At 40.2% G+C, this 25399-nt stretch overlaps 1 protein-coding gene across 2 annotated transcripts in view; it reads right to left on the minus strand.

The window, feature by feature from the left end:
- Positions 1–3818: 3818 nt before the first annotated feature.
- SLC7A2 (solute carrier family 7 member 2) overlaps positions 3819–25399 on the minus strand; it is a 78757-nt gene continuing 57176 nt past the window's right edge. Inside the window, exons 8-12 of one of the 2 annotated variants that reach the window (XM_082265002.1) lie at positions 24677–24779; positions 20733–20938; positions 18030–18196; positions 15381–15489; positions 3819–5033 (exon numbers count right to left, since the gene is read on the minus strand). In XM_082265002.1, coding sequence (XP_082121128.1) covers positions 4837–5033; positions 15381–15489; positions 18030–18196; positions 20733–20938; positions 24677–24779 — 782 coding nt within the window. In that variant the 3' untranslated portion in view covers positions 3819–4836. The remainder of the gene's footprint in view (positions 5034–15380; positions 15490–18029; positions 18197–20732; positions 20939–24676; positions 24780–25399) is intronic. The other variant, XM_082265003.1, reaches the window with a different exon arrangement.

Consider the following 25399-nt stretch of genomic DNA (forward strand, 5'->3'; position numbering starts at 1 on the left):
TGTAATATATTTAAAATATACACAAATATCACATTATGATGTATTTTTTAAGAGTTATGTTTACAGTAGGGGACAGGTCAATGAAAAATAGATGGTTTGGCTATAGGTCATAAAGTAAACTTGGATGCTATTAATTAGTAATGTTTTGATAAGCTTTTGTTTTTGCTAGATAGCAATAGATATATTTTTCATGTAAAATTATGTGCAGGCTCTGGTTAGGTAGATTGAGGAGCCCAAATTGTTTTGAAAGATTCCCTCTTACATGTACGTTTAATAACAACAATTTTATGTATGTTAGGGATTTTTCTTTTTCGATGGGTTAGGCAGAGTTCCATACCTCTTTAAAGGAAAGGAGCTGAAAGCCCATTTACCTGATACACTATTTAAAGTGTCTGAAGAACAAACTGTCTGTTCTGTCCCATACAATCAGTATAGCCCCAGCAACTTTAAAAGGAGAAGTTTATTAACTGCAAGTTTACCAATATATGAAAAATCTTTCCGATTTTTTTAAAATTCTTAAAGCATTAATTACAGTTCTATTTTTTAAATATGTAGTTGATTTCATTACTTAACCCCAAAAACCTTTTATATTACACCATTTTATGAAGAACTGATAGCTGGAATTGCTACTTTTTAATACCAGAATTCTAAAAATTAAACTAAAATACTATTTACTATGTGTGGACTATACTAACAATTCTTTTTTTTAATCAATGTTACTAATTTAATATCATCTATTGTATTTACATAATGGCACAGTGTGTTATAAGACAAAAAAAGTTACATGAATACATTTATTTAGATCTTTTTATTTGGCCTTAACTACAATATGTAAACGGTTCTTAGCAGCAGAAACTGGTGTCACAATTATAACACTGTGATGATAACGCTGCTCCACTTTGGCACCATAAATGTATGTGTGACCCAAAAATAAATTATATCCCTATTTAGTATTTAAACCCAAAATACTTACACCAGATATACTTTAAATAACAGAGTATTTTGTATATCAGTTATAAAAGGTAAAGGAGATAGTAAGCAAAATACTGTGTGCCTTTGTAATGTTCACAATTACATTTGATTACAGTTTATTTTTGCAGAATAATTTGGTGTTCTTTTTATAAATAAAGGCTGAATCTAAAATCCATACACAATAGGAATACTGTATCTTGGGAATACTGTATTTGGTAATAATGAAAAACATAGGTTTCACATATTGGTTAAAAGAGAACTTCACCAAGGGTCAAGCAACAGCATTCAGGGTTTAAAGTGTATACTATAATTTATTTCTGCTATAACTCCCTTATTCATGCAATTCACTTGCTTCACAGATGCTTCAGGTTCTAAAGCATTGAATGAAGTCAAGCCCAGTTTTAATGGTGGAACAAAACTACTTCACCGCTAGTACTGGAAGTCTGCAGGTAGTGCTTGAACTGTGGGGAGATAAGAGATTTAGCAGCAGCATTTCCAGCAAAGGACAGCAGCAATGTAAGCTGCTGTTCCTTAAAGAGTAACTCCACTTTTGTTGATGAAAAAACAATCCCCTCTGAGTGATCAGTGTGCATTGCGAGGATTTTAACAAATTATGTTGCAGATTCCTACTAATTTCTGCTCTCAAATATCAGTTCTTTTCAGGACAGTGTCCTGTGCACAGTGATTCTGAATGGGAGAGACAAATTCACTTTAATCAGCTCGCACTTTCTGTGTTCTGATGAGAAACGTTGCACTGTCTGCACCCATTTACAAGTGATTAACCCTTAGGCAGTATCTCACCAAAATTGACATTTTTGTTATAGAGGAGGCCTAAAACCTGACCTGTATTAAAGTGCACAGTTCTTCACCCAAGCATGAAAAGACATTTCTGGAGACTTTCTGTACACCAGGAACCATATTACATTGACTGTACAGAATATTCCAGCACTGCAGTTTGATAAGTACTTTTTAATAACATTAAATACAATATGGCTTCTGTGCTATACTATTGTTTTTAATTGCTTTTTTTATTGTTTTCACTAAAGTGGAGTTGACTTTTAGGTCTTTGAGGAAAACCCAATACGTATATACTATTTAACTAAAGGGTCAATATTTTATTATGTACAAGTGCAAAAATAACACTTTTAATATAGCAAATTTGCATATAAGCTAAACAGATAAACCCTGGTTCATAAAAAGCATGTGGGTTCAGCACAGTGCATATAATATAAAATATATTTCCATACCTGAATATAATGACTAGTTTAAGCTATAATGTAACAGTGTTAGACTATGTATCGGTATACAAATAACTGGGTCATTTTTTTTCTAGGCTTCCCAACCCTGAAGAATAGCATTAGCTAATGCATTGTTTCCTGGTGGTGTGGACGATGCAGTGTAAATAATTTTTACTATGCAAAATCACAATAATATTACTATATTAGCAAAACTGAATAAAATAGCTAAAACAAATCAAAATATACCGTACTATGGTAAAGTCAAGTGAGAAATTTTTTTTTTTTTTTTTTAAGGATTTTAAGTACTTAAGTATTTTAAAGGCTTAATAAAGAAAACAAAAATAACCCATAGTAACCAATCCATTGACTTCCAGATATCTAAGTTCATTATGCTATAATGTGATTAGCTACAGGTCACTGTATTGTGCACTTCAGCTTTAATAAATAAACCCATGTGAAGACTAAAAAAGTTAGGGGCTGCATCTCTTAAATTGTAATTCCTGTGGTTTGGATTATGTCTGTTTTCCCATTGCCTATCCTGAAAATGCTAAATGACCAGTTGCCATGCTGACCTTTTTTAATACTATGGTTTAAAAAAAAACACACTGAAAAGGACTTCTGACCTCTCACTGACGTGCCTAATTTGCATACTTTTTCCATGTTACTAATAGGTCACCATTACTGCCAGTTAACACAAATAAATAGGCTCCTTAAAAAGTGACCTAAAACAATGTATAGATAATAAAAACAAATGCAAGTATTTTCCAATGCACCTAGTATGAACAAGTTCCAAGAATACATGGTAGAGAATACCATCAGCTGAGCACAAAATTGGGTTCAAGGATAATAACTTTTTCGGTTCACCCAAGTTGTTGCTGCTTATTACAGCTGAGCTTTTCATTGGTTGTTTTCTAAAATATCCACCCTTGGTTTGAAAACAAGTATTTCATTCTATAGCTAGCAGTTGGTTTCCGAGGCCCTTATGTAAAGTATTCAGGAGATGCGGGTGAGAGGTGCCAAATCCACTATTAGTCCATTATCACAGTGCAATGTGAAATAGAGTCTGTAATGTAGAGCGCATTGACCCTGGCTAGGTAACTCCTACACATAAAATGGCATAGGAAACTATGCTTTGCAAAAGGTCCAGGGGTTTAGAATGAAACAAGAGTATCACACATAGTTTTAGAGAGAAACATTGTTTCTCACCATGATAAATACATCAAGCGTTAAATACAAGCCAACACAATTTGGGAGATTCTACTTTACCCCATTCATTAACGATTTGAATATGAATTGGATGAAAATTGGAGGACATGGAGATAAAAATGAAGAAGTTAATTGTTCCTTCTAATGAAACAAGCTTCAGAAGTTCTCACAGCTAGCTAATGAATCTTTTTTTCAATAGAAAAAATGATTTAATGACCACATTATTCCTCCATGTCCACCATTTTCCATTCCAATAACCACTTCAAGCTTGGAGGAAGGGGGTAATGTACAAACCCGCAAAACATATTGGCTTTTTATTCTAGGTTTATCAGAATAAAATAAATAATTCTAGACATTGTGTGGTACTATTGTTTCATCCTAACCCCCTGATAAAAAAAATACACGTCAAAGGTTAATCAGCAAAAATTGTAAAAATTTATGATGTGTTTATTCTGTTAACTCAGAGTTCTTATCTATGACATGCTCAAGCTGCATATCAACATAATTAAACTGCTGGATTGTTCAGATTATTGAAATTATGACTCAGCTCTGACCTGGTTTTTTGGAAAGTATGGAAATGGACAAATGGGTTACTAAGCCTTATTTAACTGTAAAAAACATTGTGCAGTCCTGACTTCACATAAGGCAGTAGTGATAATGCATACAAAAGATTATAACCCATCTATAGATTGAAGTTGACTTTGTAGATATTCCATATTGAGTGAGAAAAGGTTATAAGGTTATGCCTTGGCATTATTTAAAAAACTGGGAGATACTACAATCGGTCCAGCCCCTGTATATATGCATGGGCATACTTGCTAGCTCAGTTGATATAATTACTTTAACACTGCAAGCAAGTTTCCCAACACACAGTTAAGACTCATTTAAAAAAAGTTAAGAATCATTCCTGAGAAACATCTGTTGTGTAGATTTGAAGGTGATAATCCCAATACAATATTAAACTAGTGCTAATAAAAAATAATTAAGCTATGTTTGTACATTCAATTTAAATTAAAAAAAAGACCTTCGGGAATGTGGCATGCTGCCTAATCAAAAAAAAAAAAAAAAAGTAACAAAAATCATTTTTCTATTTGAGCTTCTCACATTTTAACTTTCATTCAGTTGCTGAAAAGCTCTTGCACAGTATGATATGTACACTAAAAATAAAGCATTTTAGCAGCAAGACCTCAAAACACCTCTCATATTTCTATGGAGACATAGAAAACAGAGTTACAAGTATGTTATTTTTGGTAGAACACATAGATCCACAGAAAAGACTTCTATCTTACTGTGATCTGTCATCGTTCCAGCATTTTGTACACAGTTCTTTTAATATCAAACACTGGACAACTTAACCTAATGCAGGTGCAGTGTGCGGCATGAAAGAGGCATCTTCTATTCTTTCAAGACTTGCTAATCACTAGCATTCACTTGTCCTTTCACGTAAAATAAAATGATCACTTTCTTTGGCGTTTTCCTCTTCATTTTCCTTTTCTGGAGTTTTCTCTTCCAAACCACTATTTTCTGAATCACCATCATCTTCATCATCTTCTTCGTGTGTTTTGGGTTTCCCTTCAAGACTATTTCTAATGCCATAAGCAAAGTAAATCAGAAAACCTGAAAAAAATGTTTAATAATAATTATTTTTGTATATATCATGCACTGTATTAAACAGAAAAAAAAAAGAAAGCCAGCATGCCAGGTTTCAGTTTAACAGAAGATCAACATTTACTAAAAGTTCAACTGAAATCTAGTGTGCTGGCTTTTATCTTTCATCAAATGTACACAGTGTCACTATAAACTGAGCACCTTGCTTGCAACACTGGTGATTGAGGTGCAAGTGTGGGATGGATTGAGTTCAATTTGGCTTTTATGCTTTCTGTATGCCCACTGGGAATATTCACCATGTCTCTTTGACCCAGTGACCATTGTCATCAACAGAATGTGATGGGTAAATCTTCCAATTGCACACCTGGGCGACAACTGTCTAAGAGGGGGAATTAACTGCACTTTTTAGAGATTTTCTTTCACTTCTGTTTGTGTCTCTGGGAAAGAAAGTGAAAGAAAATCTCCTCAACAGGGCACAAATAGCAGAACATTAATTGCCATGGGTTTTACAATGCATGTAAAGCCAGAAGGATTTTGAATCTAGCTTTGGAAAGAGCAAGTCAACTTTTTGTAACGGTCTTCATCCTCACAGTGTGCATCCACCATATTTTTACTGGTGAGCACTGTCACCAAAATAGTGACACTGAGGAAGTCACGTGGTGTCGTGACGTAACGTGTAGGAACCTGGAAGTGACGTTACGGAACGGGACGGAGGTCCCCAGCGCTTGTCCGAATACAGCAAGCAGCGTATTTACATGTAAGTCTGCTCTGTTTTTATAAATAAAAAATCGTTATATACTACACCATGATGGCCCCACTGTTTTGATGAGCCTTAAGGAGCAGAGGCACAAAATCACCAAACCGAACAAGGGAGGATCCAGAAAAAGCCCCCACAAGAAGCCCACCAAAGTTAAAGGAGACTAACACAGACCAGGAGACACTGCGATTCCCCTAGAAGGAGCAGGACTACACGGTGATAAGGACCAGCGGAAACCACACAGGTCTAATGATACAAGTGTATTATTAACCTTATTGAGGTGAGCATTTACAGCACTTAGAAGTTTGACCACTGAAAAGAACTCCCAATCACAGAAACTAAAGGTGGAGAAAGATAATCAACACTACCAATCACCCAATTAATTATGTTTTTAACGGGACACTATTTATTTATTTACTTATTTTGTCAAGATTATGTATACAGCACTTATATCGTCACACCAAGATATATATGTGGTATAGAAGGAAGCACTTATACTAATGCCCTGTACACACGTGCAGATTATCTGCAGACTTTTGTCTGCAGACTTACCTTTTCTATGTAGTGCAAGGGCCTGCCGGATTGCATACAAATTGAAAGTGTTTAGGTTTGACCTCATATTATATGGTTTTGGTAAGTCTGCAGACAAAAGTCTGCAGATAATCTGCATGTGTGTATGGGGCATAAAGGTCACATATATATATCTTTTAAGGATGCACATTTTCACTTTAAGCTATTGAGCACAATTGATTTATTTATCTTTTTACTTGGTTACTGCAATTAAGACACCAGCACAATATTTAATTTTATTAATGTGATTATTTAATGAAGAAATATTTGCACGAGTGATTTGCACATCTAGGAAACACAGAGAAGCACCTTATATACTTGAATTAATTTACATATATGTATTTGCATAAAACGCATATCAACACTTTATATACCTGGATTAATTTGTATCTGTGAATTGGAAGAAGTTCTATTTAAATATCCTGAAAGCAGTACAACCCCATACTCTCTTAAAATAGTGACACTGTCTCTGGAATAGGAAGTGAATGGAAAACCTCCCCAACTGGACGCAGCCAGAAAAGAAAACTAGTTTTAGCATCTTCCTACTCTATCCAAAACTAAAAGCATAGTACTGTTTATCACTGTTTACAATGCATTCAGTAATAATGTTATACAAAAAAGTTGTTTTTATTACTTTATTACTTATAGGTCTATTCTAATTATATATACAGCAGAACCCTAGATTGAGAGTAATTTGGTTTGAGAGTGTTTTGCAAGACAAGCAAAATTTTCTATCAAATTTTGACTTGATAAACAAGCGATGTCTTTATATACAAGTAACGTAATGTCACAACTGAGCATAAAAGAGAAAAGAGCCACCTCTAAGTGTAGCAATATGGTTACATTTATTGAAGGCACAATATTTAACAACTCACATGGTTGATGATTAACCGCTTCCTGACCGCCCACAGTAATATTACTGCGGCAGAGCGGCCCCCCTGTGTCCAGTCACGTAGTGACTGGACTACGTAGTGACGTAGTAGGAGTGCATGTGGCCACGCTCCTGCTGTGTTTAGACAAAGCCGGAGGCGGGCCACGGGAGGAGAGGCGACGATTGCCACCTTCCTCCCGTGATCGTCCGGTAAATGGAGAGAGGACCTGCCTGCTAATGTAAACAAAGGCGGATCTTCTGTGAGACAGGCAGGGACAGATCAGCAGTTTCAGCTAAGCTAAAAATGCGATCTGTCTGTGCCTGTCACAGAACCCCCCCCACACACACAGTTAGTAGGCATATAGGCTTACATTAACCCCTTTGATCACCCCCAGGGTTAACCCCTTCCCTGCCGAAGGCATTATTACAGTAACAGTGCATATTTTTAGCACTGATTACTGTAGTAATGTCACTGGTACCCCTAAAAGTGTCAGAAATGTCAGTTAGGGTTCTGATCTGTCCACCGCAATGTCGTAGTCCTGCTAAAAATTGCAGATCGCTGCCATTACTAGTAAAAAAAAAAACTATAAAAATGACATCAATCTTTCCCGTAGTTAGTAGACGCGATAACTTTTGCGCAAACCAATCAAAATATGCTTATTGTGATTTTTGTTACCAAAAATATGTAGCAGAAAACAAATTGGCCTAAAATGTTAAAAATTTTAGATTTTTTTAATTTTTTTGGGGAATGTCCTATAGCAGAATGTGAAAAATTTAGTTTTTTTCACAATTGTAGCTCTTTTTTTATTTATAGTGCAAAAAAAATGGATTTTTGTAAAATCTTACCGTAAAATCCTTTTCTCTTAGCTCATTGACAGACGTAGTCCTCGGTGATACACCACCTTCGGGTTATGTTGCCTCCACAGGAGCAGGACTAGACAGGAAATTAAAAAGCTCTGGCCACACCCCAGGGGCAGTCCCAGAGGGTATATCCTCTCTCTCTCTGCCTCAGCAAATCAGTTATGTGAAAAAGCAGTCTTTAGAGATTTTAACCCAACTCAAAAAAACAGAGGGGCGGGGACTACGTCTGTCAATGAGCTAAGAGAAAAGGATTTTACGGTAAGATTTTACAAAAATCCATTTTTCTCTAGCGCTCATTGACAGACGTAGTCCTCGGTGATACACCACCTTCGGGACGTCCCAGAGCAGTATCACAACTGAGGGGTGGGAAAATGGAAATCAAATCCCAATCTAGAAGGCCCAACCGGTGCCAACTAGAAGTTTACAATGCTCATCCTTAATGATGAGACTCAACAAAAAAAGAGAAAACAATTTTTTTTTTTTTTTTCAAACAGAAAAAAACCCTCGAGGTAGACCACCGGTCTCCTCAAATTGCGGCCTGCAAAACCTTGCGGCCAAATGAGGCATCCGCCGATGCCGTCACATCAATTTTATAGAATTTTGTAAAGGTATGTACTGACGACCAGGTGGCCGCCTTACATACCTGGACCACTGACGCCTGATGGCGAAAGGCCCAGGAAGTACTGAGCGCTCGAGTGGAGTGCGCCCTAACAGGGAACGGAGGACTCTGACCCTTAATAGAATAAGCCTGTACCACCGCTTGTCTAATCCATTTGGCAATGGTCGCGGCAGATGCAGGCAAACCCTTTCTGGGACCATCCGTGATCACAACAAGTGAATCCGTCTTACGGAATGATTCCGTAGCCTTCAGGTATACCCTGATTGCCCGAACCACATCTAAGGAATGCAACGCATGTTCCCGATGATGCTTGGGCTGAGGACACAAGGAAGGTAGTACAATATCTTCATTCAGATGAAAATCTGAAACCACCTTGGGAAGAAAAGATGGCTTAAGATGAAGTACTACCTTATCCCTATGAATCACTAGGTATGGGGACTGGCATGATAATGCAGCCAGTTCTGACACCCTGCGAGCAGAAGTAATAGCCACCAAGAAGGCCACCTTCTGGGATAAAGTAAGCAAGGGAATCTCCCTGATGTTTTCAAAGGGAGGTTTCTGTAGAACCGACAAAACCAAATTAAGATCCCAAGGCGGTAAGGGCGCGCGGACTGGAGGAGCCAGGTGCCGCACCCCCTGGATGAAATTCCGCACCAAGGATTTGGTAGCTAAAGGCTTCTGAAAGAAGATTGCTAATGCTGAAACTTGACCCTTGATGGTGCTCAAGGCTAGCTTCTGCTCAACCCCTTGTTGCAAAAAGGCCAATATTCGAGACACCGAATAGGTACGTGGAGGAAATCCTAAAGATTCGCACCACGCAATATAAGTTTTCCATGTGTGATAATAGACTTTGCTGGAAGTCGCTTTCCTTGCTTTAATAAGGGTAGGAATGACTGAAGCTGACAAACCTCTGTCCTTCAGTACTTGGGTCTCAATGGCCAGGCCATTAAACCCAGCGACTGTAAAGCATGATGGTAAATTGGTCCTTGAGACCACAGACACTCCCTGAGACAAAGTTCCCACGGAACGTGTACGACTAACATGTCCAAGTCGGCCAGGCCGGCTTGAGGAGGCCAGCCTAGAATCTCTAGGACCACTGGCGCTGATTGAATCTGAACCAGGCGTCCCTAGAAGTATCTGGCCCCGACCATCCGAGAAAGTCTGGTCGTTTTCTGTTCCCACACATTTATCAGATACCTGATAGTTATCAGGAAAGGTGATCTTTTCTGGTTGAACCTCAGGGACCGAAGTCACCCGACTAGAGGCTACTTGGCCTATCTGGTCAACCAGATCCGATTCCTGTGAGGTATCGGGACTAATCTTGGGAAAAGGTAAAGGAAAAGATCTATTCAGGGAACGGTAACTACCGCTTCCTGTAGAACTTAAATGTTGGAAGGGAAGAATCGCACCGGTAGTAGTGGTTGATGCTCGATCTAATGTCCTGAATACCGGTGAAAACGTCCCCCCACCCTGAAACCGGGTGGGGGCGCACCTTCAGGCTGTGTACTCCTTTGCTTCGGGTTTGGCTGGGTTGGTCCCCTTCTTGAACCCTCCTGGAGGAGTCTTGCCTTTCCCGCTAGTACCAGCCGGGCGCCCTTTATGGGCGGTAAAGAAAGGTCCTCGCTTGTTGCGAGGTCCCTTAGCTTTAGCAGCCTGTGGCAAAAAAGTGCTCTTGCCCCCAGTGGCATCCTTAATGATTTCATCTAGGTTGGCCCCAAATAGACGATTCCCCTGAAAGGGGAGATTTGTCAAGGTCTTCTTGGAACCTAGGTCAGCTGACCAGCATTTTAACCACAGCACACGTCTGAGGATCACCGCTGTCTTAGATGCATGCCCTAATAAGGGAGTAGTGTCCAAGGCTGCGTCAAAGATAAACTGTAGCCCTTGTATAATCTGTTCCATCAAATCAGATGTCTCCTGGGGAATATCTTTTCCCCTAAGATCTTGGCGTACCATTTTCGCCCATTCCGTAAGTGTCTGGGAAACTAGACCAATAACAATTACTGGTCTAAAAGCTGACCCTATCAGAGAGAAGATGGTGCGGGACTCTGCTTCCATCTTTCGATCCACCGGATCCTTAAAGGACGAAGTGTCCTCCACTGGAATAACCGTGGCTTTATTCAGCCTGGAAATAGGCGGATCCACGACTGGTGGTACCGTCCATTCTTTAATCTGATTACCGAAACATTTAGGTACAGGAAAAGCCTTCATCATCTTGATGGGCTTATTAGTACCAAAAGGAATCTCTGTTTCAGTTGCCTCTGCCGGTAAAGCCTCAAGTTTTAAGGTTTCCTGCACTGCCACAACTAGTGCGTCCACCAATGCTTCTTCCTGAATAATAGCAGGAGAAGAAGCGTCCTCCTCACTGTCTGAGGGGGCTTTACCTGGGATAACAGCCCTTGCAGAGGAACCTGCAATTGCCGTGACCACCTCTGAATCTGAATCAGAGGTGTCAGATGGTATAGGGGTAGGCGGGGGTCGCTTCCTTGACCCCCGTCCCTGACAGGCCGCCTCCACCCGAGCCACCATAGACTCCAAAATTGCTGTAAATGACTCTATACTCTGTGCACCGGCGGGTCCCGTGGCCCCCTCGAGGGAAACAGGTGGGGGAATATGTGTGGCAGGGTCCATGATAATTCCAGTTACTTCCTGGATAATATAATTCAAAAAATAAAACTTTTTTTTTTTTTTTTTTTCGACCCCCAGCGCCACAAAAGCCCCTTAGTGTTACCTGCTAGGGATCCCTATTGATCAAGAGAGAGAGAGAGATAGACCCCCAGGCTCACCACTTGATGCTCAGAGTTTAACTGCAACAGGTTACAGCGCTGTCTTGACAAACAGGAAGTCTTTTGGCTGGCTGCCCAGGAAAAAAGGAGGCGGCTCCGCCCCTCTGTACGCCTTCCGGCGCCTCCCCCAAGCTCCACGAGGTGTTTGGATCACCTCAAACATGGCCGCCCCCATGCTGGAGACACGAGGCTACGCCAAAATGGCGGCTCGTGCGATCCAGCAAAAAAAATGGCGGCGGCCCGTACTGAATAGCGGTGTGCTGCAGGGCACACAACACTCTCACTGCATGGGGATATGGCGTGGTTGGCGGTACCGGCCCTGGCGGACCGCATGGCCGTTCGGGAGGCCTGCTAATAGCTGGAGATCTGATTAGGAAGGCAGTCTACATGTCCGTGGCTTCTGACTGGTAGGTAGCTTATTCTTAACCCATAAGATTCCCAGAATGCCACAGATTACATCTTTAAAACATGTATACAATTAGATTGTTAGCTCCCAAACCAAGCCTCCTGGCTTTTTGCACACATAAAATCACACTCAAAGTAGGAGGATCTGTGTCATGTTGTAGGATAGAAAGGGACTCTATCTTACCATACAGAGAGGGGCCCGCGTTCACCACAAAACCCGTCAGGGGGAAAGGGGGAACATACTACTCACCATACCGGAACCAGGCGGGCACCAACTCCTGACAGTACCCCTCTCCACCGGGGCGGGAGGGCTGTCGACCGATACGGACGCCGTGACTCATGGTCTTTGGCGTTTCAGCGAGACGTTTAACTCGCGTGGACAGTCCTTTAATGGGACTTTGTCGCGGCCGACCCAGCGCGGAGCTATGGCCTGCACGCGCTCGTAGGCTGAACTGGGGTGACCACCGGATCTCAACATCCAGTCCGTCGCCCAGTTCAGCTTTCTTGCTTGAAGATCTCACAGGAACACTGGAGAAAAAAGCTGTCTAAAAAAATCCTTTAAGAAAAAATTCTTGCCAGGACCTAAGATCCCAGCAAGGTATCTAGGTCCTTACTCCTAACTAGACAGAAAATAACTGATTTGCTGAGGCAGAGAGAAAGAGGATATACCCTCTGGGACTGCCCCTGGGGTGTGGCCAGAGCTTTTTAATTTCCTGTCTAGTCCTGCTCCTGTGGAGGCAACATAACCCGAAGGTGGTGTATCACCGAGGACTACGTCTGTCAATGAGCGCTAGAGAAATAAAAATTACACAGAAGATCAAATACCACCAAAAGAAAGCTCTATTTGTGGGGAAAAAAGGACATCAATTTTGTTTTGGTACAGCATCGCACGACCGCACAATTGTCCATTAAAGTAACGCAGTGCCGAATCGCAAAATAGGGCCTGGTCAGGAAGGAGGTAAAACCTTCCGGGGCTGAAGTGGTTAAAAAAGGCACATCTAACTATGCAGGCATCCGGGTTAAAGCGGTCCACATAGACCATCCTCCGCACCGCCATCGACGTCATCCCTTCCACGCTGCGCTCCACGAGCGCTTCAAGCCTCACTTTCAGATCGCTCTACTGCAGGGAAGTCTTCCTAGTCACAATTGCAGACTGACAGCAGTGAGAGCCAGTGGTGCGGAGGACGGTCTGTGTGGGCAGCTTTACCCCGGATGCCTGCATACTTAGATGTGCCTGTTTTAATCATCAACCATGTGAGTTGCTAAATGTTTTACCTTCGTTTAATGTAGCCATATTGCTACACTTAAAGGCACCTCTTTTCTCTTTTATTCTCTGTAGCTCCTGATGGATTTTCTAATCCCCTTGTGGAGGCTGCCATTTGTGGATGGACATTTTATGGTATACACACATTGTTATAATCATTTTCTATGGACTATAAACTGAAAGACTTATGAATAAATGGTTGTGGAACGAATCATCTGAGTTTATATTATTTCTTACGGGAAATTTGCTTTGATATAAGAGTGCTTTGGATTACAAGCATGTTTCAATCCAAGGTTTTACTATAATTGCAAAATACTCTGAGAAGCACATGGATTTGCTTCCTTTAATACCTGCAGTGCTGTATGTAATATGGAGCTTGGGAAACAATGAACATAATACAGCATTAACCTCTTGGGATGAGGACAAATATATCCTCATGTATTTTATGAAAGATTTAATATGTGGGCAGGACTTAACATGCCCAAGTGGGAACTCACCAGTAGCGGTCACTTATGCCTGTACTCACAGGCAGAGGCCGCTGTCATGTGAAATCATTGCTAAGACAGTACTCTGACTTAGAAGCAAGCATGCTTTATTTGTACAGTTAACCCTTTCTGTACGTTCCTCTTCTTTAACGCACATTCCTCATATTGGGCTACTCTGTAACTCCGAGTGGGTACTTCCAGTGACATTTCGAGATTCTCCCTGACGCAAGAAGTGAACTATTTATATGTAAATACACAAAAAAGAGGTTGCCTCCATCTAATGTAAATAATTTAGGTTATTTAAGTAAATGTAATTTGGGATAGAGACAAAAGAAAAAAGAAAAAAGTTTTTGCACTCACCTAATGGGGATGGCTGTAGTGAGTGTAATCCTGTGGAGTATCAGTAACATCCAGGCTGGTGGCAACTGATGGATGGAGCAGTTGGTATAAGCAGGGTTGATGTGTGACAGGATGTTGGAGGCAAAACAGCAGCTGCTGGAGAGTGCCAGCTGGGGTGGTGTGCTGGAGGAAGCTGGAGAGCAAGCTAACAGGCAGTATAGCGGCTTCTGTGTCCTTTAGTCTGCGGTTGATTCAATGAAGGCTGTAGTGTTGCTTGGATCTGGAACGCAGGCTACCCTTCAGTTTAGCAGTGTACAGATCCAGTCAGCCCCCTTGATATGGTCGACCAGGCTCGTTGGTGGGGGGTGTGGGCGTGGTTGCACGTTTCAGAGCTCCGTTCCTTTGTCAAACCATTAGCTAATGCCCTGAAATGCATAACCACGCCCCTGGACGCCGCTACACTGCAGGGTAGCCTGCGTTCCAGCTCCCAGCAACACTACAGCCTTCATCGAATCCACCATAAACGAAAATACACAGGACACAGAAGCCGCCATACTGCCTGTCAGCTTGCACTGCAGCATCCTCAAGCACACCACCCCAGCTGTCCTGACACTCTCCATCAGCTGCCGTTTTGCCTCCAACATGCATCAATCCTGCTTATACCAGCCTCTCCAGCCATCAGTTGCCATTAGCCTGGATGTTACTGATACTTCACAGGATTACACGCACTACAGCCATATCTAATAAGTGAGTGCAAACACTTTTCTTTTCTTTCTATCTCAAATGACATTTACTTAAATAAATTAAATAATTTACATTAGATGGAGGTGCCCTCTTCTTTGTGTATTTATATTTGTATTAGGTACTCAGAACCTTTTTAAGCGGTACAGCCACCATTTGTACTCTAATTCACCAAACCTTACATGCCACAATGAGTTTTTTGTTTGGATAAATAATCAAAATTGTTTCTCTCTTTTAGTGGTATTACAACAGTGCCGTAGTCTTCTCTTTATAACTTTTCACATGTTCGTGAGCTTATCAACTCCCAACGCCTCAAACTCTTTCTACTCCTCTTCAGTGACATCTCAGGCAAGGTACATGGGATGCCCCATGCTGCGATATCGGTCTCACAATGTGGGGCACCGATGGTTAGAAGGGGGTTAAGCTCACAAACCTCCTCACTACCAGGGCCTTCAGGCACCCATGCCATATCAACATGACTCCCATTGGCTGGCTGCTAAAGCCAATGGTCAAGCATTCACCCAAAGTACTCTCCTGTAGCTGCACATTCAACTCTAGAGGAAATACATCACAAATAGGTTTTCCATTCTTCCAACTTTTGCATGGAAAGACTACTCATTTTGCCTAAAACATAACTTTAAATTGTAATCCTACTTACCAAGAGCCATCCAGATGCTAAATCTTATCCAGGTGTCACCACTTAGCTGTACCATTAAATAAACATTTACCAGTACGCTAAAAACTGGCAGAAAAGGTAGGAGTGGGACCTACAGAAGAGATGAATACATTTTGCTTTACACAATTTAGCAAGTAATACCAAACAATGGATTTTAAACACATCTTGTATCTGTAGCTACATATTTTTCCAAGATTCATTTTGATCCGGCTTTCTGTCCTGTGTGAATTTTAGATGCCCTGAAGTAGATCTAACCCCAATCACCAAAATCGTATATACATTTTTGCATTTTAATATCATTTCAAAAGTTGCTTGAAAGCCTTTTTAAAGCGGTAGTAAACCACTGAAAAAAAAAAAACCCTGCAAGACAATGACATATTGTGCTGGTATGCATCGCATACTAGCACATTATGAAATACTTACTTTAGAATGAAGCCCCCACAGTGGACCCCAATCACCACTGAGGGGACTGACATGTTCCCCCCGGCATTTCTCCCGGGTTCGTGGGCCCCGGCACTGTAAGTGGCCGGAGCCGCGACGACGTCACTCCAGCGCATGCACGCAGGAGCCCTCTGTTCCGGCAAGAAGCTCTGAAGTTCAGGCATGATATGCCGGACCTTTAGAGCGCATGCACCGTTGATGTCAGCAGCTGCATGTAGGGTGAATATCTCCTAAACTGTGTAGGTTTAGGATATATTAATTTTACCTACAGGTAAGTCTTATTATAGGCTTACCTGTAGGTAAAAATCACCAAGCGGGGTATACAACTGCTTAGTCTGTAACTTTCCTGTTTTGCCTGGTGATCTTGCAATGAAGATCCTTATTCAAGAACTTCCTAATATGGGAGAAAACTGCCAACTGTGCACCTGTGTTATTACCTTGTCATATGGGCCCCTGTTTTAGACTGCAAGGGGCCATGCAAACACACAGGCATTTTCAGGAGTACACAATAGGGTCCAGAGAAGTGCAATTGGCTTGGGTTGTAAACTAAGGGGAGGACTGATGAAACTAATTGGCAGGGTTGCTATGGGAATTATATCATGTGGGTATGCTGGAGGTGAGGGGAACAGGGATGTCATATCTCAATTTGAAACACATAACAGTAGCATGCACAGACATGTGGCAGCTCTGCAGATGAATGATCAGCCTGCAGAGCGCTACCATTAAAAATGGGGAAGTTACAATAATTTTTGGGTTTATTGATATTTTAAAGCTGAACTCTAAACTGATTTAGAATTGTTTGTGTTATCAGTTTAACCAAGTTGTGTTTGTCTATTTTTGAGACTTAGATAAGAATCAGATCATTTCTGTTCTGACAAATGATGTCAGAAAACCAGTTCATTCTAAGGGGTTCACATTCTTTTTCTTGCCACTGTAAATGCACTCATTTGAATAAGAGAAAAAAAAATGCACATTTTTTTTTTTTTGCATTGGAGCCTGCAAAGCATTACAACTGCTATCTGTGCATCATAAATGCAATGCACAGGCTATTGCAGACATTTCCCCCTGTCTCAGGTGCCTAATGAGGTGCGGACCTACATTTATGGGGCTGGAGGATGTAAACAATGTATTACAACAGTTGGGAAAAAACTAGGACAAAATTGACTTTATAGGCACTGTTCTATTACAACAGTTGCACTAAATTCAAATGAAAATAAGGAACTACCAGGAGGAAACCCCATTTTATTCAGTTAGGTCTGTGTGTGTGTGTGTGTGTGTGTGTGTGTGTGGGGAGGGGGGGGGGGGTAATTTGAGGTGGGGAGGTGCTGATGTATGTAATGATATACTGGGAATATGGGTGTAACATGAAACCTGGTCACAAAGGTGGTCTTTCTTTTTAAGAGGGAGGGAAAGCAGCATAATCAGTTGTGCTACAGCGCAAGGACTATCCTATTAGAAAGGAAAGAGCTTCTCCTTTCACTGCCACTGTCCAGTCACAGGGTATGGTGATGAAAAGCCCTATAAATGTTAAAGTGGTTGTAAACCTCAGTCATGAAAGTTGAGCAAAGCACATATATCTGTAGTGTTTACTCATTTTTCTCCAAAGCTCTAAGTGTCTTTTATCTCTGGTGCTTCATTCCTGTTGGCGTGAGTCATGACAAATTTTCCTGACACGAGATAAAATTTGTGTTGGGAAGGGAACTCAGCACACAGCTTGTCTATTTACAACACAGTTCTTCTGCTGTGTGGAGGGGGGGGGGTGTCTTCCTTTCTCCCAATCAGCTCTCACACACGTGTAACTGCCCCCTCCTCTGTGATACTAACAGATGTAGAGGAATTTTAACACGATTCTGCCCTTTTGAAGGGGTGTAGGAAACAAAGGGCTGCAGATGAACAAGTAAAACCTATGTAGGAGGATTTGCTTAATCTCTGTGTATCATCTGAGGCTGTTCACTGCACTGGGTATATGTGAGGGTTTACAACCCACTTTAATGTATTGCAGCATAGAAAGATCAGTTCCCCTGCCAGGCTGTGCTGTGTAGCAGAACTATGTAAATCTCAGTACTGGATGAACAGAAATACAAATCTTGGCATGTAAACCAGCTACATATTTCATCTGTGCATTTAGCTGTTTGTCTGGAGTTCAGTGTTAATGGTAAATAAGCACTGTTTAGTATAAGAGAAATTTACCATGAAAGCAACTTTATGTTGGTTCTGTGGTTGCCTCCAGATGATTAACACAATAAAGCAGATGAGTAAGACGAATATTGCAAGAAGAGCGACACTCCATGCCTCCACATTGCTTATTGCTGTCACTCCATACGTCGTCAAGACACTTAATGCACAAATAATGCATGCTGTCGAAAGAAATATACAAGTACTTTTATTCATTTGCTGGTTTTAGAATCCCATTAATAAATTAATTCAATATAATAAGGGCCATAATTATGATTCATGCACCAAAGGCAGTACTTGTTACTTTGATATTGCATATCTGCTTAATTATGTAGCTATGAAGTCCTAACAAGCCACCCGCCATCCATCTTTAATCTAAATTCTCATTCTCTGCAACAACAGGGATTTCAAATTTGTTTTAATGTGTGAGTACCTGCAATGGTTTTGTCAATAGCAAAAGGAACAGAAGAAAATTAATACAAAATCCTGTTTGTAGTGTCTTTCTGAAAGTCCCATGTTTCTGGTGTAGGGGTGGTTGGGAAGGTGCTCCAGACTGATTTGGGAAGCGTCTTTGTGACCAACATAAAAAAATAAATGGAGGCCCAATGAAAAGAATCACAACACATAGGGATACTAAATAAAGACTAGCTGTGCACATTTTTTCCTGTTGTGAGAAATAAACTTTGTTCAAGCATAAAAGTAACTGGCGCCCACCTTTCCACCTTGTACACCACCCTCCATGCCTATTAACCTGCACCCTGAGGAGGAATGTTGTCCCTCCCTGTCTCCGGGGGTCACCACCAGGCCTCTGGAGGTTGGGGAGGGCCTTACATTTTGGCACCCAACGTGGGGCTCTACGTTATTTGTGCTGTGGTTGCCCCAAGCAACAGACTGCAGTTACACAGAAATTTTGTTTGGCTCCATGGGAAAGTGGCAAGTAATATCTTTGTGCATCAGAGACTGTGTTTTTGTCCTTTTGAACCATGTGGGGATAAACCAAATTGTCTTTTTGCTCTTGGGAGAGTATCAGACTTGTCTTTTTTCACTTTATGCCAATGCTGAAGGGGTTAAGGCAGACTCCAGAAGAGTTTTGGCACGCTGTTGGAAGAAAGAGGTGGGCGCTGAAGTTTCTACTGCGCATTTGGACCAATCCTATTTACAGGGGGAGGGGTTGCTGCTCTAACATGGAGAAGACAGTCACAGTCATGTGCACAACCATCTTTGATCCACGTGCTGCGAGACTGCTATAAAGAGAGAAGCATGGCGCATTTCAGAGTCTGCACTTCTGACTAGAAAGTCTTTGCATTGGGCATGGGTCCTAGCCATGTTGGGCTGAAAGAGGTCAATATCGACACTGGAGTACGCTACACGCCTAAAGGAAACCTGCCGCTTTACATGGTGGGAGGCTATGAAGTGATTGGGCTGCTGTGTTCAAAGTGCTCAGGACTGGCTACTAACATCCGGCCCTGGAAATTGGGAGGGGGGTGGTCACGGGGCGCTGCACAGGGTTATATCTTCATACACTACCCTGGTGTAAAAGTATTTCAGGAGCACAATGGGTATACACTTCATGAGAACACTGGTGCTAGACACTTCCTTTAGTTCTGTACAGTGACATGAGCCACAGAAAACTAAGAGCAGGATGTTCCAGTCACAGTATTAGAAGACTAGACCCTAGTTTGCTTTAAAGTGAATCTAAACTATAAAAAAGTATTTTGCAACTTGCTAGATTTAACATGTGTAGACACAAAGGCGCAGGAAGTTCTTCACTCTGCACTCCTGTACCCGCATGCTCACGCACTTAAGAAAATGCATACGTAAGTCACGTCTGCAAATGTAAACAGTGCTCAAGTCACACGTGAGGTATTGTTGCAATTGTTAAAGCAGGAGCAATAATTCTAGCAAAAGCCCTCCTCTGTAACTCTAAACTGGTAATGACTAAAAAATTTGAAACGGTCGCCAATGGAGATTTTTAATTACAGTAGTTTGTGGCCATTCCACGAGTGCCTGCAATTTTAAAGCGTAACATGTTAGGTATCTATTTACTTGGAGTAACATTATCTTTCACAATAAACAAAAAAATTGGGCTAACTTTACTGTTTTGTTTTTTTAAATTCAGTGAAATGTATTTTTCCCCAAAAAATTGCATTTAAAAGACTGCTGCTCAAATACCGTGTGACATAAAATATTGCAATGGCCGCCATTTTATTCTCTAGGGTCTTTGCTAAAAAATTATATAGAACGTTTAGGGGTTCTAAGTAATTTTGTAGCAAAAAATACTGACTCTAACTTGTAAACAACAAGTGCCAGAAATAGGCTAAGTGGTTAAGTAAAATATTTTCCTGTTTTTTACTTTGGCACGTTTCTAGATGTATGTTAGGATGGAAAGGGAGGAGAAATACTGGGGAACTTAGCAGGCTTTTTTTTCCTCTTCTTTCAAAAAAAAACTAAAAAAACACTGTATTACACCGTAATAGGCTGATAATGTTCCTATTAGGGTTTCTTTTCTCTGCCATGCAAAAATGTAAACTGTAATGGAAAAACTGGTAAAACACAGCAGAGTAGTTTAATTTATATGGATGAAATTTGGGGACATATTTACTCAACCCTAGTAGTGGGATGTTACTTGGATAAAAACATTAGCGCCCAGCTGCTTACCACACTTGGTGGATCTGACATAACTTAATAGGCAGAAGCAAACACAGATTTCCAGCTTACCCAGCAGCCCCACTAGTATGCTGACCACAGAGGCAGACTGTTCTGTTGGCACACTGGCAGGATACATAAGAGAATGAAAACTAAATCCTTGTTCCTGTAGCATCATGATTTGAGACTCGTTCATCATTGATTCCCTTTCTGATGCAGATAACATTTCTTTCTCTGGAGCACCTTTTGGTTTCTCATATCCCAATCCAGGCTGATACCTGTGCAGAGAAGCACATATTGTAATTAAGCAAATATTATTGCATTGATTACTAAATATAACATTACTTCTTGTTGTTTTATGTATGCCGTACATTATATTATTATTGAGCACACTTTCTCAAACCTTATCTCGCTGGCCTGCAACTCCCTTTTGGGTGGTGTGGGGCTATCTCTTTCCCTGGCGCACATAGATCCCAGTTGGGGTGCCTGGGGGGGAGGTTGATCCCCCCCGCCTCCTCGCTGTCCCAGGGGGGCAGTCTTTTTCTTCAGGCCTACATTCCCATTGATGTTCTCAATATTGTTTCAATTTGATAATTTTTTATACCATTACTACTTATGCCGTATGGACATTTTTTGATATTTAATCCAGTTCAATGACTATTTTCAATAAAAATATTTGAAAAGTAAATAGAACATTACGGTAAGTCTATGGCAAAGTAGATATGTTTGAGCAGCTTAAAAAATGTAAGTCCATCTCCTGTAGTGTAACTACTTTTTCAGTTTGTGAGAGCCTTGTGATTTCTATTTATAGTAACTGGTATTATTATTATTATTATTATTATTTTTAAACATCCAATTTGGCACTCCATTGCTTAGCCATTTTCTTCTTACCTATTTTGCATGTTGAATTCTGGATGACGAGTGAGGAGTGTCAAGTTATTTGATCTGTAATAGCAAACTGCCAGCATGCATGTATAGAGGTTGTTACTGGCCATATGCAAGCACCCTCTGGGACTGGGTACAACCATCAGATATGCCATGCAGTACCCAAAAATCTTCAAATAATTTTCACAGTAAAGCTTTCATCAACCCCCTCCTTGTGTTAGGAACACATACTTGTTTCTGTATTTCAATTCTTGGTCACATTATGTATTGTAATACTTTCCAAATATAATCATTTTGTCTCATCACTGGACTACAGTGGCAAAAATTAAAAAATTATTTGAATGCCCAGCCATGAATATGTGAGACATTGACCAGTTGTGTTTATTCGAATGACCTAAGCATCTAGTTAAATAGAGGAATCCAAGTTAAAAAAAAAACTAAAAGCATATTTCAACGATAAACTATGATGGTTATTTATCTTTACACATTTTTAACTGTTACATTGGGTTTTCTAATATATATATATATATATATATATATATATATATCAGAAGAAGAGTATTGTAAATCAGCAATTAATGCAGAAGGTTTAGCATTTAGGAGATGCCCTTTATTAGCTAACTAAAGTCAATAAAGATGCAAGCTTCTGGGATAACCTAGATCCCTTCTTTAGGCGTTATACATGTACAGGGACGAGGACACAGAATACCATAAACTGACAGTACCTCTAACCCTTCCTCAACACTAAAAAAAAAAACCTTTAAATTACACTGCACTGCATGAGAAAAACACATCTGTGAATTTAGCAGCTTTGTCATTTTAGCCTGAGCTATTGGGCTTTGTAAACAACAGGGTTTGTTTAACTGAAGATAAGGAAGACACTGGAAAATATGTTCTACCTGCTGGACAGATATGAATTTAGGGTCTTAATTGACAGATTTTTTAAATTAAAATTTGAAAACATTTTCTGACTATCGTTCGCCCTGATTCCCACCCTTTATTCCCCTGGAACACAATCTAAGTCCAGGGATGAGATCATAAGGCTGTTTAGTTACATTATTTACAAAATAACAAACACCGATTACTCTTCTATCATACATTATATTGCATTCCTCTGTATACAGCTAAAATAAACCATAGAGGTCATGCCAGAAAATGAGAAAAAACTGTATTAGGGCATTGATTAAAATTTTTTTATTTTATTAACAGAATTATAACACAATGGAGGTTTTACCAAGATAGCCAGTCACACAAGCATTCATTAATTTGTGGCTGTTGTAGGCATACTGATCTAGACAGCTGCAAGGGCAACTAAGGATAAGTTTAAATTTGGAATGCATGAAGGGGAATAGAAAAAAAAAAGTCTGGACAGACCGAAAGGTCCAACTGGAAGGTGAACATAGCAAAAGCTGATGTCAGTGTTTCAGCTACAGTGACAATAGTATATCCAATGAACAACACAACAACTTTATAATAAATGATAAAACCAAAGTGTTTGTCTAGTTAAAAGAAAATGCGTCGTTTTTCTTTTTTTCATTATTTATTGTGCTCACGAATAAGTAAAATACAGTTAGCTTGTACATTTTTTTTATTATTTTTGTTCTAGTCAGGCAAATATGAAATGTTGCAAATGATCCTCTCATATTTACATACAGAGCCAAAAGTTGAAGCCCTGAACTAATTTCCACATGTCTACCTGTCTGTTATTTGCTCCTTTTCTTTCTTTTCTGAGCTACTATGTTAAAAACTCCCTCCTGGAGAAAGAGCCTGAAAGTAAACAGTTTTGGCAGTAGATACAGAGATGAAGGGTGCTAAGGTACTCAGGGTGCTACACCATCTCGACCCCATTCTTCCCTCTTTCTACTGATCAATGATGTTATCCATCAGACTAAAAGGACCCTTGGCAGACAGGATGTGTTGGGGCAACTTTGATTTTACAAGAAGCATAATTTGCACAAATTTGCAGATAACTTTATCTTTGGATCATTTTGATGTTGAATTTTTGTTCAAACATGTTACAGACCATCAGAAAGTGAAGGGAAATCATTCTCAACCAGGTGTTCCAACCTCTCCCCCACTCAAAACTTACAAAAAATTTAATTTGACTTCCGATTTATTAATCTATTATCTGTTATAGCAAATGTTCAGCACATGGCTGTGATTAATCAATAACAGAGGCAAGGCTATTACGTAGTTACATGGTTGGAAATGTTGAATAAAGACACCTGCCCATCCAGTTTAATTTATGTGAGCGTGGGTTTATTTCAATACTATTTCCCATATCCATGTATATTGCATTCTCTAAGATGCCAATTTAAGAGTTTTTCAAAATTATTGACATTTCCCACTGACACCACTAACTGTGGAAGGGAGTTTACCACCCTTACTGTTCTAACATTAAAGAACCCCTTATACAGTTTAGGGTTAAACCTCTTCTCTTCCAAATTCATTGAGTGACCACATGTCCTTTTAAATTACCTGAGAAATAATAGTTTTCCCTCTATGCTAGAATCACCATTGAGATATTTGTATATTGCTATAATATTTCCTCTTAAAGGGCTCTTTTCCAGGGAAAATACGTTTATTGCTTGTAGTCGTTCCTTGTAACTGAGGTCCTTCAGTCCCCTTTTTAGCTTTGTTGCCCTTCTCTGGACTCTCTCCAGCTCCATCACATCCTTCCTGAGGACTACTGACCAGAACTGGACAACATACTCAATATGTGGCCGGACCACTGGTTTTGCTTGATGCACCTTAGCATTGCATGCTATTGCTGAGCCTAGCATAGTTTTCCCTCTATGCTAGAATCACCATTGAGATATTTGTATTTCACTATAATATCTCCTCTTAAAGGGCTCTTTTCACCTTATTCACTAAGCTAAGGGAAAATTCTCTTGCAAAGTGTATAGCCTATTTGCCTTTAGTAAGTCAACCCCATAGGGCTTAGGTTTACTGGAACAGTTGCATTAGAAAAAAATATCTACTTGCTGCCGGATTGCATAGTACATTATTATTACTAAGGGAGTGGGAACATGCAGAAGAACTAGTAATTAAGTAGTACTATGAAGATAAATGTCATACTCTCTCAATTTCCTTGCTGTAATGGAAAATGACATGAATAGTATGTACTGTACCGGAGAATAAGAACACAGGCTGCAACAAGAGAATAGGCCAGGAGTGTTCCGATGGACATCATGTCAACCAAAGCTTTCAGGTCAAACAAAAACGCCATTATAGCTAAAAGGGCAGAAAGTGAAAAAAGCAAAGCATGTTAGCATTTAGAATGTGAGTATAACCATTTACCATAGAAACTAGGACTGGAAATATCTTCCTATGATCAACCTATTAAGATTGATTTAGATCATATTCTTTCATGACCTTACAAAAACCTATAATCCACAGGAAACATCACATCAAGATGTACTTGAATCAGTACAGGATTTGGAGGTTCAAAGAAATGACTGCATTTATGCCCAATCCAAACATTAAATTTACTGCCTGAGCCCAAACTGTTACCTGCAGAATGAACTCTTAATTTGAATTGTATAGAGAACCTGTGGGCCTTACATTTACAGAGTGAAATTAATCACATTTAGCGCATGAAGTGACATCTACTGGCCCCTAAAGCCAGCCATAGATGCTGCGATTTTCTTTTCTGCAACCCCAAAGAAAGTCGCTAGACTCCCCCATCAACACAGTCAGGAGGTGGTGGTTGGGGTGGGGGGTTTAAAAAAAAAGCACCTTGCTTGAATCAAAATATTTGCAGATTTCAGAACTGTTGATTTTTAGTGCCTCAGTGATTGCCATTCAGACATGGTAAGTCATAGTAATCAGTTCAACAGGAACTAGCATTACTC

This window comes from Pelophylax lessonae (assembly GCF_965119305.1).
Source record: "Pelophylax lessonae genome assembly, chromosome: 1".
Classification (NCBI taxonomy): Eukaryota; Metazoa; Chordata; class Amphibia; order Anura; family Ranidae; genus Pelophylax; species Pelophylax lessonae.